Genomic DNA, 17,074 nt, shown 5'->3' on the forward strand with positions numbered 1-17,074 from the left:
AAGTACACAAATTGTCAAAATTTTGTCTTGATAACTGAATTTTTGACACTAGTTTCAAATCTAAAAGTCGTTTAAAGTCTTTATTATGCTGCATATAAAAAGTTGCTTCACAAACAATAGAAACAAGGCGTGTAAAAAAAAAAAAATGTAAACAAGAGCCTTAACAAAGCAATCTGTGAGCAATCTGTTCATTGAAAACACTCAAAATAAATTTACTCATGTAATGTGGCCTGGCTTTATTGTCTTGTAGTTCCATATTGTCTGGATAACATGAACCATGAATTCAACAGCAGCAATTATTATCCTACGAGTCAAATTGCTGATCCATGTTGGATTAAGGTTATTATGTTGAATATTTGACCTGTCTGTGTCTCCTGTCCACTCTGGAGACAATGTGCTCACTTCCATTCTCCTTTCATTACTGTTGTCATCTTCATAATCATCATCATCACCATAATCACCATCATCTTCATCACCACCACAACCATCATCATCATCATCATCATCATCATCATCATCATCATCATCGTCACCCTAACCCATCAAACCCTAACCCATCAAAAATCAAAATATTACATTAATCGGCAACTATTACTGTATAAGGAGATTAGCATTTGTTTTTTTTACTGATGATGTAAAAACCCAAGTCAGCACATTCTTCTTATCCTTATGACTTATTAAATTTTAAGTCAATATTATTATTACAATGTCCACCAGTTAATACATCTTAAGTTGTTTAATAAATTGCTGGATTATATATATAATAAAATCAAAAGCCCCCCAAGTCAGTGATCAGTGATCAGAAGCCATGTTTCCTCCCGCTTTCCCGTCATTTATATTTTATTGATTGCACCCAAAAATAAAAGTTAGTCAAAGCACACACTGAAACAAAAGTGTTCTGACAGTACAACAGATTCCACTGCCACACTGACAGTCTGTCTCAATGTGTTTGAGCTCAGTCTTTCAGTTTATTCTGAAAGAATATAGTGATGATGTATTAGAATAAAGTCTTCTGCCACTGATGAAGTCTGTAATGGCTCTCATGAGGACTTCCAGAGAGTCCGCCACCCTGCAGACCATCATCATCATCATCATCATTATCATCACCATCATCATCATCATCATCATCATCTTCACCTCTAACTGTGCTGGTCCACTGTTACAGAGACCTTCACTGGTAAAATCTTCAGAGGGAGTTGTTCCCCAGTGTAAAAGTATGGAAACAGCCTGTCAGTGAAGGTGTGTGTGAAGGTGTGTATGTGTGTGTTAGTATCAGGATCAGAGAATGACAGTTTTCCTCTGTTCCAGTCCAGATGCAGTCTGATCCTCTGGAGCTTCTTCTTCACTGGGAGAACAGTGAGTGGATCTGATGGGGAGCGTGCTCTGTATTTATCATTATATAACTCTATTCTCCATAATCCAGACCGTATGTCTCCCTTCCTCTGGACAGACTCTGCTAACACACCCAGCTCCCAGCCTGTTCTGTATCCAACCTCAACATCCCAGCTGTGAGTTCCTGAGTTAAAGCCCTCAGATCCCAGGACAAACCAGTTGCAGTCAAACCTCTCTGGGTTTTCAGGAAGCTTCTGTCTCTTTCCACATCTCACACTGGTCAGATCTTCAGACAGGATGAGTTTTGGATAGGCAGTGTTTGGGTCCAGAATCACAGGAGTGTAGGAGACCATCTCCTTCATCTTGTCCCAGACTGTGAAGCTCAGGTTGCCCAGGTGTTTGGCCTCGTCTATCAGAGCTCCTGAGACCAGCTGTGGATCCTCCAGCAGGGGGCGCTGGACTCTTTCCACTGTAGCCTTGTAGTTCTGCAGGAACGAGACGTCTTCAGCTCTCAGCTCCTTCTCTATGGCTCTGACTGTGTCTGAAAGAGCTGCTATCTCTCTGCTCAGACCCTCAATCTTCTTCTTCATCATCCGACTCTTCTGCTCCTCTTCCTCCCTCAGTGCAGCGATCCTGGCCTCCTCTTCCTCTTGTAGAAACTGGTGAAGCTTCTTAAACTCCTCCTTAATCTGCCTCTCTATGCGTCGGGCCTGGACCTTAATGTGTTCTGCTGTTTGATCACATTTTCCTTTAACTTTATAAAAGCGCTTCAGTTTCTTCTTTAAGGGCTTCAGTGATTCCTGAAGTTCCTCCTTGTGATGCCGTGCAGCTTCATCGATGGGTCTGATTCTGTGGTCGGTGTGTGTTTCTGAATGCAGACAGACAACACACACTGTCTGCTGATGGTCCAGACAGAAGAGCTTGAGTTTCTCAGAGTGCAGACTGCAGAGAAGCTCAGATCCTGCTGAAGCTCTCTGATCTCTCTCCAGTAAGAAAGCCTCACACAGGTTCTTTAACACCAAGTTACGAGGTGGTTCACCGTGTAAAGATATTTTCTTACAAAGTGGACAGTCATGTATTAGTTTCTCTGTCCACCAGCTCTGCAGACAGGCTTTACAGAAGCTGTGGCTACATGACAGGACGACAGGATCTTTAAAGATGTCATGGCAGACAGAACAGGAGAGATTCTCCTCTGATATGGAAGACATTTTCTCTCTGAGTGAAGCTGAAAACTCACCAGGCAGACGGCTCAAACAGGAAGTGAGTCAGCCAGTTGTGGCACCACTTCCTCCTCTAGAAAGTTCCCTGAGAGTTACTTTCACTTTGAGTCGTGTTTTTCTAAATCTCCTGTTCAGTGTGTGGAGTCAGCAGCAGGTTGAAGTGGCAGTATTCCAGTATTCCAGTATTCCAGTATTCCCAGTATTCCCAGTATTCCCTCCTGTAGCTGTCCTCCCTCAGTGGAAGTCGTGGGTTTGGTCTGAAGGTGAATCTTATCGTCTGTCTCTCGGTGTGTGTGTCTCTTCTCAGTGAGGAGAGGAAGAAGAATGACAGCCTGTTTCCTGGTTTGTGTCGGGTGAAGCAGATAAGGGGCGGAGCTTTGACATGCCAATCACGGCCACCCTTGGTGCCACCCCAAATTTTCTTGTATGTCATTGGCTGTTTAACTTTGATTGACACATTGAAATTGCCTGAAATGTAAGATTGTGTTGTTTTAAGTGACCAAGGCTTCCTTTTAGACAGAAAAAAGAGTGACAGATGTTGAAGTTATGTTTCATTTTTTCCAGATATTTCACATCTAGTCCATCCAGTATTTTACAGAATATTGCCATTGCAATTTAAACTGCGATTTATATCATCACAGGTTTTCGTTGTCATGCATTTTTTAGAACTTTAAAATTGTTTAGCCCTCCTGTTATGTTTGGGGTCAGTTTGACCCCATTCTACATTTAACGTCTGTCAAAACATGATGAACATTATTTTTCCAGCTTCATATTTCATGACTTTTCCTAATTTCATGGGGAAAACTGGTAAACATAAAATTTAACATGATGATACGTTTTCAAGGTCCTGTACACACTTTGTATACAGCGGTGTTGTTTGGGGTCACAAAAGCCTTATAAAACCTGAGAAAATATAAAAATTGTACACATATTTTCTTTCTCTTTGTTTTGACTGACACTGAGGGAACTTTCCCATACAATTCATGTTTTGTAGGTTTAAATTGCTGCGGTCAATTTGACCCCAAACACAAAAGCCGTTTTAGGATAGTAATAATAATAATAATAATAACAACTTTATTTATATAGCACCTTTCAAAAACAAAGTTACAAAGTGCTTTACAATAAAAACAGATAATAAAAGTAGATAAGATCCAAAAATTAAGATATAAACAAGATAAAATAATTTAAAAAGTTACAACAAATACCATCAGTTAAGAAAAAGCCATAAGATAAAAGTGAGTCTTAAGAAGACATTTAAATGAGGATACTGAGTTTGCCTGCCTGAGATCCCCAGGCAGGGAGTTCCACAGCTGAGGGGCCCGAACAGCAAAGGCCCGGTCACCTTTAGTGACAAGTCAAGATTTTGGACCCATCAGTAGGGCCCTGCTGGAGGATCTCAAGCAGCGATCAGGCTCATAGGGAGTTAGCAGATCAGAGATATAGGCAGGAGCCTGACCATTCAAGGCTTTGAAAACAAACAGTAAAATCTTAAAATCAATTCTAAAACTCACAGGTAACCAGTGAAGGGCAGCAAGGATTGGTGTAATGTGGTCGCTTCTCTTAGTACGTGTTAAAAGCCTGGCAGCAGCGTTTTGTATCAACTGCAGTCTCTGGATGTTTCGCCTGCTGATACCAGAATAAAGCACATTGCAATAAGTCAAGTCTGGAGGAGATAAAAGCATGGATGACCTTTTCTGCAGAGGAAAGGAAAGACCTGATCTTGGTTAGCTGTCTCAGTTGGGCAAAGCAGGACTGCACCACTTTGGTCACCTGAGCATCAAAAGACAACTCTGAGTCAAAAATGACACCCAGGTTGCGGGCCTCTTTACGAACATTATTAGATAAGGCACCCAGACTAGAGGAGAGATTGTTAACGCTGCTACTGCTGGGGCCAGAGGGGGTAATTATAATGAATTCTGATTTGGAGTCATTCAACTGCAGGACATTTTTGGACATCCAATTTTTAATTTCAGTAAGGCGGGACATAATAGAAGAGACATCGGTGGTACCAGGCTTTAACGGGACATACAATTGGGTGTCGTCCGCGTAGCAAAGTAAATCGATGTCATGCCTACGCATGATTTGCCCCAGGGGTAGCATGTATATAGTGAATAAGAGGGGACCCAAAATAGAACCCTGGGGGACTCCACAAGAGAGAGGGGCACAAGAGGAGGAGGCATGTCCAAGCATTACAGAGAAGGACCTGTTCGACAGATAGGAGATGAACCAATCCAGAGCCACATCACTGATGCCAACATAGTCCTTCAGACGGCTGATTAAGACATTATGGTCCACCGTGTCAAAGGCTGAGCTGAGGTCAAGGAGAATTAAAATGGAGTACAGGCCTGTGTCGGCTGCAAGCAGTAAGTCATTGGTGACCTTGACCAGAGCAGTCTCAGTGCTGTGTAGGGAGTGGAAACCAGATTGAAATTTTTCAAAAAATTTGATTGTTGTTCATAAAAGAAATCAGTTGAGTGGAGACGATTTTTTCTAAAATCTTCGATAAAAATGGCAGCTTGGAGATGGGTCTAAAATGACTTAAAACAGAGGGATCTAGAGAGGGCTTCTTTAAAAGGGGGTAAACAGTGGCATGTTTAAAATAGGAGGGGAAAATACCAGTAGACAGAGAGCAGTTAATAATGGCTAAAATATCTGGACCAACCGTCTGAAATACAGCTTTTAAAAACCAAGTGGGAATTCAGTCTGAAGGGCAGGTGGATGATGTTGAAAGTGCAACAGTGCGTTCCAGGGTAGACAGAGAGATTACACTGAAGTGGGTTAATGTTGAAGGTGGGCAGGAGTCAACATCAAGCTCTCTGAATTCAGTGTTAAAGTGCTGCCGAATCTCCGCTCTTTTGTTACAAAAGTAATTAAGAAATTCTTCACATCTCTCTGGGGAAGATTCAACTGGCTGGCTAGGCGGGGGACCAATCACAGAATTTACGGTTTTAAAAAGGATTCTGGGATTATGACCCTGTTTAGCTATCAGTTCAGAAAAATAGGCGTTCCTTGCTTCTTTGATTGTACATTGATAAGTGAACATTAGATCTTTTAGAGAAGCAAGGGAAACACTGTTTTTATCCTTTTTCCATTTGCGCTCTGCCTTCCTGCATTGTCTCTTTAAAATCCTTAATTCTTCATTCAACCATGCAGAGAAGAAGGTTTCACTTTTTATATCTGATTGGAGCTACAGAATCTAAAATATTTGTGCAAGAGCTGGTAAAAAAACTGACAAGCTCCTCTACGGTGAGGCCACGTTGTTCACTGGTATTAAAAACTGTGTAGTAGGAGGGTTGCACATTGAGACACTTTTTAACCATTTTATATTTATATTGTTATATTGTTTATGTACATTGCCTATATCTTTTCTGCACTATTCTTCTATTTTTTTAATTACATTCTCCTTGTTCTGCTACTGTACTGTACATTGCTGCTGTGACACCCGAATTTCCTCTAGGAGATCAAAAAAGTGCATCTTATCTTATCTTAAAGAAAAGCAATTTTGTTAAGAAAAATAGATGTCAGTGTGCAGGATCTACTGAGTTTGATTCTGATGAAAGGTTTTGATTCGTGGACCAAAGATTACCTGCAGCTCTGAAACTCCTTGTTTAGAAATCCATTTTGGACGAAACTCTCTCTTAAGAAATTAATTCCAGCCTCTGCCATTTGAAAATTGCAGAGGTTCATATTGTGATTTCGATTAGTTTTTTTTAGATGAATTGTTCAGCTCTACTGTATGTTGCATTATAGTTCATTTTAACTCTCAACCTCATTTTTATGCTTATGGTCCTTCGACACCCCCCACCCCGCATTAAAAAAGTCCCAGAATCTCCACTGTTACCATCATGTGTGCTGTCTGAACAGTCTGAATAGTGCTGTTTTAAGGGTGGAAACTCAATAGAGCAGTCAGGTAAACTCAGCAGTGATTGGCTGAGGAGATGAACAAGCCACAGTGTCACATTCCTTGTGGTTGGCTAAGTGAAGAGTGGGGCGGGGCCACTGTCTGGCAGTGTTGGAGGGGGCGGAGCCTGTAGCTGCCCTTTAGGTGGGAGAGGGGCACTGGAGAATTAATTACTTTTAATTATTTTTGCATGAGAGAACTTCCCAGGTGTGTTCGTTGACTCAAGATAGACTTAGAGCCAAGTTAATGATATAAAATTGTAAGAAAAGTGAAAAATACTCCCTTTTTAAAAGACCTATACTGTTTTTACTTGCTGCGCGGGCAGTGCCCAAATGTGACATACCTCATTACATAGATCAAGTATATGTCAAACACTTCCCGTAGCACTCTCACGCCCCAGATTTCAGACGCAAATTAGATGCAAATATAATATCAATTAATCCCGGACCCTCTGGAGGTATAAACACGTGGAATTTGGAGCATTCTGGTGAACGCTCATGAGGAAATATACGTTACCGTGACCTGTGGTGAGAGCTCGGACTTAAATGATCTCAAAGCGATTGTGAGGCTGATAACAGTAAATCACACACAAAAAAACAAGGATTCTAGTGTCTGGGTTTTAAATCAATATGCGTAGCGGTTTATTAAGCAAAGTGAAAGAATTAACTCACAACCCAAAAGCTTTTCCTTCTAGTTGTACAAAAGTATACCAGATATAATGAGTATGGTACATAAAGGTTCAAAAATTTAAAATGAGTGAAATGGATAAAATGAATGAAATGCAAAAATATAAAAATGAAAATGGATTTAGATAATGATAATTCAAAAGAAACGTTTTAAAATGTTTAAGCGTCAAATAGTCCAAGTTTTATCAAAGTTTTCAAGTTTTTATCTGAGGTTTCCACGAGTTTCCAATCCTTCTTCTCGCCAGAGGCTAAGTCCGAAAGTCCAAGAAAGGGGGTTAGTCCAGATAGACACGGTCCGTCCTCGGTGATAAGGATCCAAAACGGGGCAAAGAAGGGTCTCATCAGATTTTATAGACCTGTTATGACTCAATTGCAACTTTTGCAGGTGCACAACATAAAACATTAATTCATGTTTTTATCATACCTGTTTGTGCTTTGGCCAAACACCTGTTGGCCATATTACAGGGTTTCTGTGTCAGTCTACTGTACTACGTCTTTCCTTACCTTAAAGGCACAGCACTCATAACAAGAAACTACTTAACCTTTGACCATAATGCATACACATTAGATTAATCATATTTCACACTTGTTATAGTTACATTGATTACAAAGACAGAGTGCTGGGGCTCTTCCTGCCACATGACATGTCTGTGTCAATGTGTTTGAAGGCCAGTCTTTCAGTTTATTCTGAAAGAATATAGTAATGATGTATTAGAATAACATATTCTAGGTTTTTATCTCAGTCTGTAATGGCTCTCATGCGGATTTCCAGAGAGTCCACCACCCTGCAGATCATCATCATCATCATCACTATGTGTTACGGCCTTGTTAAAGTCAATTGTCATAGGCTCCACTACAGACCATAAACGCACAAAAATCCACCGTAAGTTTGCAAAAAGCATAGAAATCATTGATTACCAAAAAAAAGAGGAGGTTTAAGCAAAATTAAATAATGGGGAAAAAGGGGAGTTGGAGGTCCCGAGCAAAATTAACAAAAGGAGGGGAAGACACTGGGCCGGCCACGCAATGGGCCGTGTGAACCCAGAGCCTCCCCTTAAACTACCAAAACATGTGTTGAAGTAAACTGAACCCGGAAAACTGGACTACCTGAGGCATCCAACCCAAATAATAAAGCAACTAAACTTAACATGGCAACAGAACGGGAAGAAAATAGTGCCGCCCTCTCTCCTTCTCCACAGGCTTCCTTTCATAGGCCTTGTAAGATGTTCCAGGTGTGCTCAATCAGTTGTCAAGGAACCTGGGGAGAACTAGAGAGAGAGAGCAAAAACAAAATAAACAGCAGAGGGGCAAATGTAACCCCCCCATCCTAACATGGTGAATCATGGAAGTCCCACATGAGACATTATTCACACACACAGACAAAACTCAACAGCGCAACAGAGTGTCGGCCCAAACATTGTCCCTGTCCTGACATGTTTGACCTCCACGTTGAAAGCTTGAAGGAACAATGCCCAACGCATTAATCTCTGATTAGTGTTTCGCATTTGATTGATGAAAACTAGCGGACTGTGGTCAGTATAGACTACAGTGGGCGAGTTTGGAGAGCCGACGTGAACTTCAAAGTGTTTCAGGGCCAACACAAGAGCAAGAGCCTCTTTTTCAATGGTGGAGTACACCCGCTGATGGCAGTTGGATTTCTTTGAAAAATACGAAGCTGGGTACCTTCACTGGTAAAATCTTCAGAGGGAGTACTTCATCAGTGTTAAAGTATGGAAACAGCCTGTCAGTGAAGGTGTGTGTGAAGGTGTGTATGTGTGTGTTAGTATCCGGATCAGAGAATGACAGTTTTCCTCTGTTCCAGTCCAGATGCAGTCTGATCCTCTGGAGCTTCTTCTTCACTGGGAGAAGAGTGACTGGATCTGGTGGGGAGAATGCTGTGTATACACCATTAAAGAACCCTATCCTCCATAATCCAGACCGTATGAGTCCTTTCCTCTGGACAGACTCTGCTGCCACACCCAGACCCCAGTCTGGACTGTTTCCAACCTCAACATCCCAGCTGTGAATTCCTGAGTTAAAACCCTCAGAGCCCAGGAGAGAGTAGAAGTGGTCAATCCTCTCTGTGTTTTCAGGAAGCTGCTGTCTCTTTCCATGTCTCACACTGGTCAGATCTTCAGACAGGATGAGATCTGGATGGGCAGTGTTTGGGTCCAGAATCACAGGAGTGTAGGAGACCATCTCCTTCATCTTGTCCCAGACTGTGAAGCTCAGGTTGCCCAGGTGTTTGGCCTCGTCTATCAGAGCTCCTGAGACCAGCTGTGGATCCTCCAGCAGGGGGCGCTGGACTCTTTCCACTGTAGCCTTGTAGTTCTGCAGGAACGAGACGTCTTCAGCTCTCAGCTCCTTCTCTATGGCTCTGACTGTGTCTGAAAGAGCTGCTATCTCTCTGCTCAGACCCTCAATCTTCTCCTTCATCATCTGACTCTTCTGCTCCTCTTCCTCCCTCAGTGCAGCGATCCTGGCCTCCTCTTCCTCTTGCAGAAACTGGTGAAACTTCTTAAACTCCTCCTTAATCTGCCTCTCTGTGTGTCGGGCCTGGACCTTAATGTGTTCTGCTGTTTGATCACAGTTTCCTTTAACTTCATTAAAGAGCTTGAGTTTCTCCTTTAAGGGCTTCAGTGATTCCTGAACTTCTTCCTTGTGATCCAGTGCAGCTTCATCGATGGGTCTGATTCTGTGGTTGGTGTGTGTTTTTGAATGCAGACAGACAACACACACTGTCTGCTGATGGTCCAGACAGAAGAGCTTGAGTTTCTCAGAGTGCAGACTGCAGAGAAGCTCAGATCCTGCTGAAGCTCTCTGATCTCTCTCCAGTAAGAAAGCCTCACACAGCTTCTTTAACACCAAGCTAACAGGTGGATTATTCTTTGAAGATCTTCTCTTACAAATTGGACAGTCATGTATTAGTTTCTCTGTCCACCAGCTCTGCAGACAGGCTTTACAGAAGCTGTGGGTACATGACAGGACGACAGGATCTTTAAAGATGTCATGGCAGACGGGACAGGAGAGATCCTCCTCTGATATGGAAGACATTTTCTCTCTGAGTGAAGCTGAAATCTCACCAGGCAAACGGCTCAAACAGGAAGTGAGTCAGCCAGTTGTGGCAGCACTCCCTCCTCTAGAAAGTTCCCTGGAAGTTACTTTCATTTTGAGTCGTGTTTCTGTAAATCTCCTGTTCAGTGTGAAGAGTCAGCAGCAGGTTGAAGTGGCAGTATTCCAGTATTCCAGTATTCCAGTATTCCCAGTATTCCCTCCTGTAGCTGTCCTCCCTCAGTGGAAGTTGTGGGTTTGGTCTGAAGGTGAATCTTATCGTCTGTCTCTCGGTGTGTGTGTCTCTTCTCAGTGAGGAGAGGAATAATGACAGCCTGTTTCCTGGTTTGTCTTGAGTGAAGCAGATTAAGGGGTGGAGCAATGTCACGCTTCAAAATTAACCCATACATGTCCACGGTGGAAAATTTCCTTTGCAGCACTTAAAGTAATAGCTAAGCTGAGCACAAATCTGTTGGAATTAAAAAAAATGGTCAAAGTATGAGGCCACAGTGTAGGTTTTTCCTAATATACTATTGTTAGTAGTTAGTCACAAGGGGTCTCTTATTTTATCAGTTTTCACAAAATATCTTGTGTAAATATAGGTTCCCATGATTTTTGCACTTGGGGGCCAGATAGACTCAAGTAAAAATGAATTATAATGATGAAAATGATTCTCCAATGTGATGTCAGGGAGAAATGATGAGAAAAATAGCTCCACACTCATGTTTCCATGCATGTTTATGGGTTTATGGGTATGAATGTACTCAAATGAGCAAATGACCTCTGTACCTTTTTAATGCGTGTCAACAACTAAAACACACACACACACACACACACACACACACACGCGCACACACACACACACACACACACACACACACACTTTAACTAGCTATGACTTTCCTGATACAGGCCTGAAACTCTTTTTTGCACTTTGCTTCGCTATTTTTTTAACTTTATTTTTATTATTATTCAGTGGGTTTTATTTTCCATCTTATGTTATACATTCCTCATTTTTACCTTATTTTTACTATTATTATCAAGTGGGTTTTATTCTCCATCTTATTTTACATTAATTATGGCATTCTATCCCTGTTTTTATGCTCATTCTATCTATTTTCATGTGAAGATGCATTCTATGTATTCTATTCTCATCTTTATCTTATTTTCGCTATTATCATCAAGTTTTATGTGAAGCACTTGGTGCATGTAATTTCTTTGTTGTAAAGCACTTTGAGCTGCATTTCTTGTATGAAAGGTGCTATAGAAATAAAGTTTATTATTATTATTATTATAGACTTCTTTACAAACACATTTGATCTTGTGTGAAATACCATGATTTTTTTGATTTTCAATAAAAACACCTCTTGAAAAATAGGTTAGGAATTTCAGATCTTCATAATTTTTTCTTCACACATGATCTGGGCTCTGACAATATAGATTCCAAAAGAAAGGCAATTATCTGTTGCTTTATCTTGGTACAGTATTGAGATTGATCGGGCTTTAGAGCCATTTATATAGTATTCCTATGGGAATTCCAATGTCAATAAAATCTCAATTTTTCACCACAACTCAACATTTCTACCGCTTTGTGTGTGTGAATCTATTTTGTGAGAGCCCTGATCATGTGTGTAGAAAAAATGATGAAGATCTGAAATTCCTAACCTATATTTACATTCGTTTTTTTGTGAAAACTGATAAAATGAGAGACCCCTTGTGTTGGGTTAGAGGGTTAAACCCACTGTGTGGGACGGCACCTGCTTTCCCCGAAGTGATGAAGTGTAGAAGAAAACAGCATGAAGCAATGTTCAAGTTTCTGTCTCAATGTTCAACATTCTCTGTCTCATCTGGAGCACAAAAGAGAGCGCACTCGTCGCTTTCGTCTCCTGTGGTCCTTTCCGGGTCTCCCAGAGGACATCCAGCGGTCCTCGCACCTGCCTGCCAAAGGAAATCCTGTTGATGCCTGGGGGAATTAACGACAGGCAAACAGGAGGTAAGGAAGCTATCTGTCCCGATCTTTGCCATTTGCCGAGATGTACTTTTTGAGCATGCTCTTGAGAGTTCGATTGTATCTCTCCACAAGGTCATCTGTCTGTGAGTGATAGGGGCTGGTCCGAATACCCTTAATTCCCAATAACCTGTACACTTGCCAAAGGGTGTTTGACAAGAAATTAGTTCCCTGATCTGTCAATATTTCTGAGGGAATTCCCGCCCTGGAGAACAGTCACAATTACCAAAATGAACCTATTCCCTGCCTGTGTCCTCTCAAGAGGACCCACGATATCCATCGTAATGTGGCTGAAAGGTACATTTATAATGGGAAGTGGCTGAAGGGGAAACTTGGGGATGTTTTTACTTCCTGAGGGCTGACAAACTGGGCATGCCAGGCAGTAATCCTGCACCTGTGTAGGCAATCCTGGCCAATAAAACCTGCTCACAATCCTCTCATGGGTTTTCTTGGCACCTAGATGTCCTGCCCAAGGAACACTGTGGCCAAATTCCAAAACCTGCTCCCTGAGACTCTGGGGAACCACTAGCTGGTCTGCCTCACCCTCTTTACATCTGTGGTACAATAACCCATCTCAAAGGAAGTAAGGCCCTCTGTCCCTGACAGTGCCTGCTCTCTCACCCCCTGCAAGGTGTCATCCTGCATCTGCAGCTGTAGCTGTGTTAAATCTCCTGGTAGATCAATAGACAGACTGCTTTCTAGTTCTGGTGACCCCTCTAGCATAACTCTGACTGTCGCTGTCACCTTCTCCTGCCGTCTCTGCTGTCTGCTTTTCCTGACCTGTGCTGGGCGATCAAAAGACAACTCTTCTCCAAAGAAAGGAAGTGCTGAGATATCCTCCTGTGCTACCCACTGCCAGGGTTTCTGGCTCACACTGCCGCTTAGCTTCATCCTCTGCTTCAACCTGCACCTGAGCCATCCCCTGAGACCTGGTGATCACATTAACCAGCCTACATGATTGAACCAAATCTAGGAGAATGGGGATATCATGGCCCAAGATCACCTGATGTGCTCGGCTATCTACCACCCCCACTGACACCAGAAAGGTATGACCTTCAACCTCTATGTACACTTCTGCTGGCATAGGCATGCTGGTCACCATGAACATAAGAACTGCTAAGTCCTGGGCCTCCTAACTGTAAACCCCCCTGTAAAACAGATGGATGAATCAAAGTCTGATGGCTGCCAGTGTCTAAGAGAGCCTGAGCAGGTATGCCATTGACTCTAACTGAGGTAACCTGCTGCTTGCCCACTACATTCTTTAGCCTGTGACTAGGCCTTGGTAAGGTACAAAGGTAGGCTGCCTTTGCCTTCCTGGCAGGACAAACAGGCTTAATGTGGCCCTCCTAGCCACAAAAGTAACAAGTAGGCACTGACTTAGACTGACTGGGAGTTGCCCCTTTGTCTACTGCCTTTCACCCTTGCTGGACCTGCATCACTGACCCCCAGACTAGGACCACCCCCCGCAACGGAGCCCACAGGCTAACCCCTTGATGCCAAAGACTTTGGCTGGGCTTCATGGTGGAAAGTTCTTGATCCCCGAAAAGTCTCCACCAGCAGGGCTGCTTGCTGGGCTGTCCCTGGGTCATGCTCTTTCACCTAGACTCGGACCTCTGGAGACAGGCATCGGTAGAATTGCTCCAGGATGAGAACTTCTCCAATCTTCTCTCTTGTGTTCTCTCCTGGTCGGATCCACTTTTGATACAGGTCATTCAGTCTATTGTACGGCTCCCGGGATGTTTCACCCTGCCGAATGTCTGGTTCTCGAAACCCCTGACGATAGACCACCTCGTTGAAACTTGGTAAGAATAGCTTCTTTCACTCAGGGCATCACCAGCAACCACATGGACACATATGCCCTGCGGGCCTTACCAGTGAGATATGACACCAACCTCACCGCCAATTCCTCCTCTGGCCACTGGTATGCTGTCGCCAGCCGCTCAAAGGTGGTCAGGTACTGCTTGATGTCGTCATTTTCCTCCAGCCTGGGCACTGCTGAGTGAGACCAACTCCTCCCGGTGAGCTCACTCCGGGCAGGGGACTGAGGAGCAGAGTTCTCCTGACGGTACTAGTGGTGGTGCCTGGGGGTGGGGTTCCTCTCTTGGTTGCTGTTCAAAGTCCTCTCTTAAGTTGTTCAGCTCCATTTGCATGTCATGCCAGCGCATGTCCTGCTTAACAGTCTCTTTGTCCCACCATTCACTCATCTCCATCTGGAACTTCAGGCACTGTTGTGGCATGGTGGTGACAAAGGCCATGTCCTCCGGCCCCTGGGGTACCTTGTGGAGCGGCCCGGGACGCTCCACTAGGTATCCATCCCTCCTACAGCCCCATCTTCCTGTTCCTCTCCCTGAGGCCCCTCTACGTTCCTGGCATGTCTGGACTGTACCTTCGGCCCCATGCCTGCTGTCTTCCAAGTGGCAAATTACTCCACCCTCGCAGAATGGCGGTACCGTATCCCACTTCTGACACCAAGTTGTTGGATTAGAGGGTAAAACCCACTGTGTAGGATGCCACCTGCTTTCCCCGAAGTGATGAAGTGTAGAAGAAAACAGCATGAAGCAATGTTCAAGTTTCACAGTGCTTTGACTTACTGTAGATTTTCAGGCAACAGGCAGCAGTTCCATACAACAGAAAAGAACAACTGAGAAAAATAAACAAGAACAGAATGGACAAACCAAGATGTTAGGGTCCCCCTACCCCACAACCAAGCGACTGCCATTAACCAAACTCTAGGCTTAAATACTCTCCGGACCGCTCCGTTAACATTAGCTGCAGGGGAGTTTCAATTAACAGCCAAATAGTCATGTCACAGGTACTGGCCTAACATCAACATTGCTATCACTATTATTTCAACATTTAATCACAGGCAGTGAATACTCAACCACAGCCACGCCCCCACTGATGATGTAAGAACAATATTGACTGATAATGTAAAAACACAAGTTTTAAAAAAATTGAATTTTAATTCAATATTATTATTACAATGATTGTTAAAAATATGTTACACACAGGCTTTTATTACATTTTTTAGAGACATTTTTATTACATTTAACAAGTTATTACATTATCTGGCAGTTAATAAATCTTAAATTGTTTAATAAATTGCGGGATTATATATATATATAATCTATATAATAATATATATATATAAAAAATCAAAATCCCCTATGTCAGTGATCAGTAGCCATGTTTTGTCACACTTTCTCGTCCTTTGTATTTTATTGATTGCACTCAAAAATAAATGTTAGTCAAACACACACTGTCTCTCCTCTGATCTGGAAGCCATTTTCTGTATGAGTGAAGCTATAAATTCACAGGAAGTGAGCCAGTCAGTCGTGGCACCACTCCCTCCTCTAGAAAGTTCCCTGAAAGTTGCTTTCACTTTGAGTCGTGTTTTTCTAAATCTGCGTCCACGTGACGTAGACGCAGACCAACGTACATTGTCGTTATTTACACGACCGCTAGAGGTCGCTTAACTTTAAAACGTAACTATATGTAGGTCGTAATAAGCTGCTTGTACAAACGACCTATGGGGTCGTTTTTTGGGGGAGGACAGGCTCCTCAACCTCATGTTATTTTTTTAACCATATTTTTTATTTAGGGATAGCAAAGTGCAGATATATATGACAAAAGAGATCAGGCATAACAACACTTCCCCCTTTTTCTTTTTTTTTGCCCCCATATCCTCTAACCCCCCACCCTTTAGCTCCCACTGCCTATATACAATCTATGAAGATTAAAGTAGAGATTAATGAATGTGTATACACACATGTATATACATTCAAACATTAACACATAGTTCTACATACACACATATATGCACATACAAATGTGTACACGTATGTACTTATCTACATGCATACGTATTTATTTAAATAGCAAAAATAAATAAATGAACAAATGAATAAATAAATATATGAATAAATAAATATAAATAAAGTTGAAAAAGAGAAACCTGAACTAATCACTTGATCTGGACTATGTCTCACATGGATATTATGCATCTATTGACTTTATCCTCGGACTCAACTTACACAGCAGTTTTTATTACACAGGACTTAATGCTCAGCAGCACTTTAGACACTTTAGACACTTTCAATTTTAGTCTTATAGTTTTTAATTATTAACATTAGGGTTATTGTTGTATATTTTAACTGTCTGTGTCTCCCTGAATAAAGACACCCTGAGCAGCTCTTTAGCCAAACAGAACACAGCTGTAATGAGAACAACAGTAATATTTTTTCTTTTCCATATATGTGTTTTTAAAATAAAGAAGAGCGAGTTAGAGAGCTTCAAACCTGTAGCAACTGATAATGCAATAACTAATGTAATTAATGAGTTCAAAATGTAATAATAACCTACCTGTTAATGTAATAAATTCTGGGATAATGTAATTAAATCAAAATATTATATTAATCGGCAATTACTACTTCATGAGTATAGCATTTGTTTTTTTTTACAATAATGTAAAAAAACAACAACGATATAGACTGGTAATGTAAAAACCCAAGTTAGCACATTCTTCTTATCCTTATGACTTATTACATTTTAAGTCAATATTATTATTACAATGTCAGTTAAAAATATGCTACACACAGGCTTTTATTACATTTTCAACTCATTTAGAGGGACAATTTTAATACATTTTGACAAGTTATTACATTATCCAGCTTAAGTTGTTTAATAAATTGCTGGATAATATATATATATAATAAAGTCAAAAGCCCCCAAGACATCTAAACGCCAGTTTAGTGCATCCAACAAGAATCAGATATATATATTAAACAAATGTACATGATAAACAAAATATATTTTACCATTAACAATGAACAATTCAAACAGTAAATAATCACTTACATTTGTCATGTACGCACAA

At 41.7% G+C, this 17,074-nt stretch overlaps 2 protein-coding genes across 2 annotated transcripts; both read right to left on the bottom strand.

Annotated features, from left to right (window-relative positions):
• Nucleotides 1-235: 235 nt before the first annotated feature.
• Nucleotides 236-2,853, bottom strand: LOC144542765 (E3 ubiquitin-protein ligase TRIM39-like). Its single transcript, XM_078289981.1, has one exon. It carries the CDS (start codon nt 2,538-2,540, stop codon nt 1,140-1,142), a length of 1,401 nt encoding a protein of 466 aa, XP_078146107.1. The 5' UTR covers nt 2,541-2,853; the 3' UTR covers nt 236-1,139.
• A 4,222-nt stretch (nt 2,854-7,075) lies between these two features.
• Nucleotides 7,076-10,497, bottom strand: LOC139915798 (E3 ubiquitin-protein ligase TRIM39-like). Its single transcript, XM_071904510.2, has 2 exons — nt 8,823-10,497; nt 7,076-8,407 (listed from the first exon to the last, which is right to left on the bottom strand). Exons 1-2 carry the CDS (start codon nt 10,191-10,193, stop codon nt 8,378-8,380), a joined length of 1,401 nt encoding a protein of 466 aa, XP_071760611.2. The 5' UTR covers nt 10,194-10,497; the 3' UTR covers nt 7,076-8,377.
• Between the last annotated feature and the right edge of the window lie 6,577 nt (nt 10,498-17,074).

This window comes from Centroberyx gerrardi, chromosome 18 (genome assembly GCF_048128805.1).
Source record: "Centroberyx gerrardi isolate f3 chromosome 18, fCenGer3.hap1.cur.20231027, whole genome shotgun sequence".
Lineage (NCBI taxonomy): Eukaryota > Metazoa > Chordata > Actinopteri > Beryciformes > Berycidae > Centroberyx > Centroberyx gerrardi.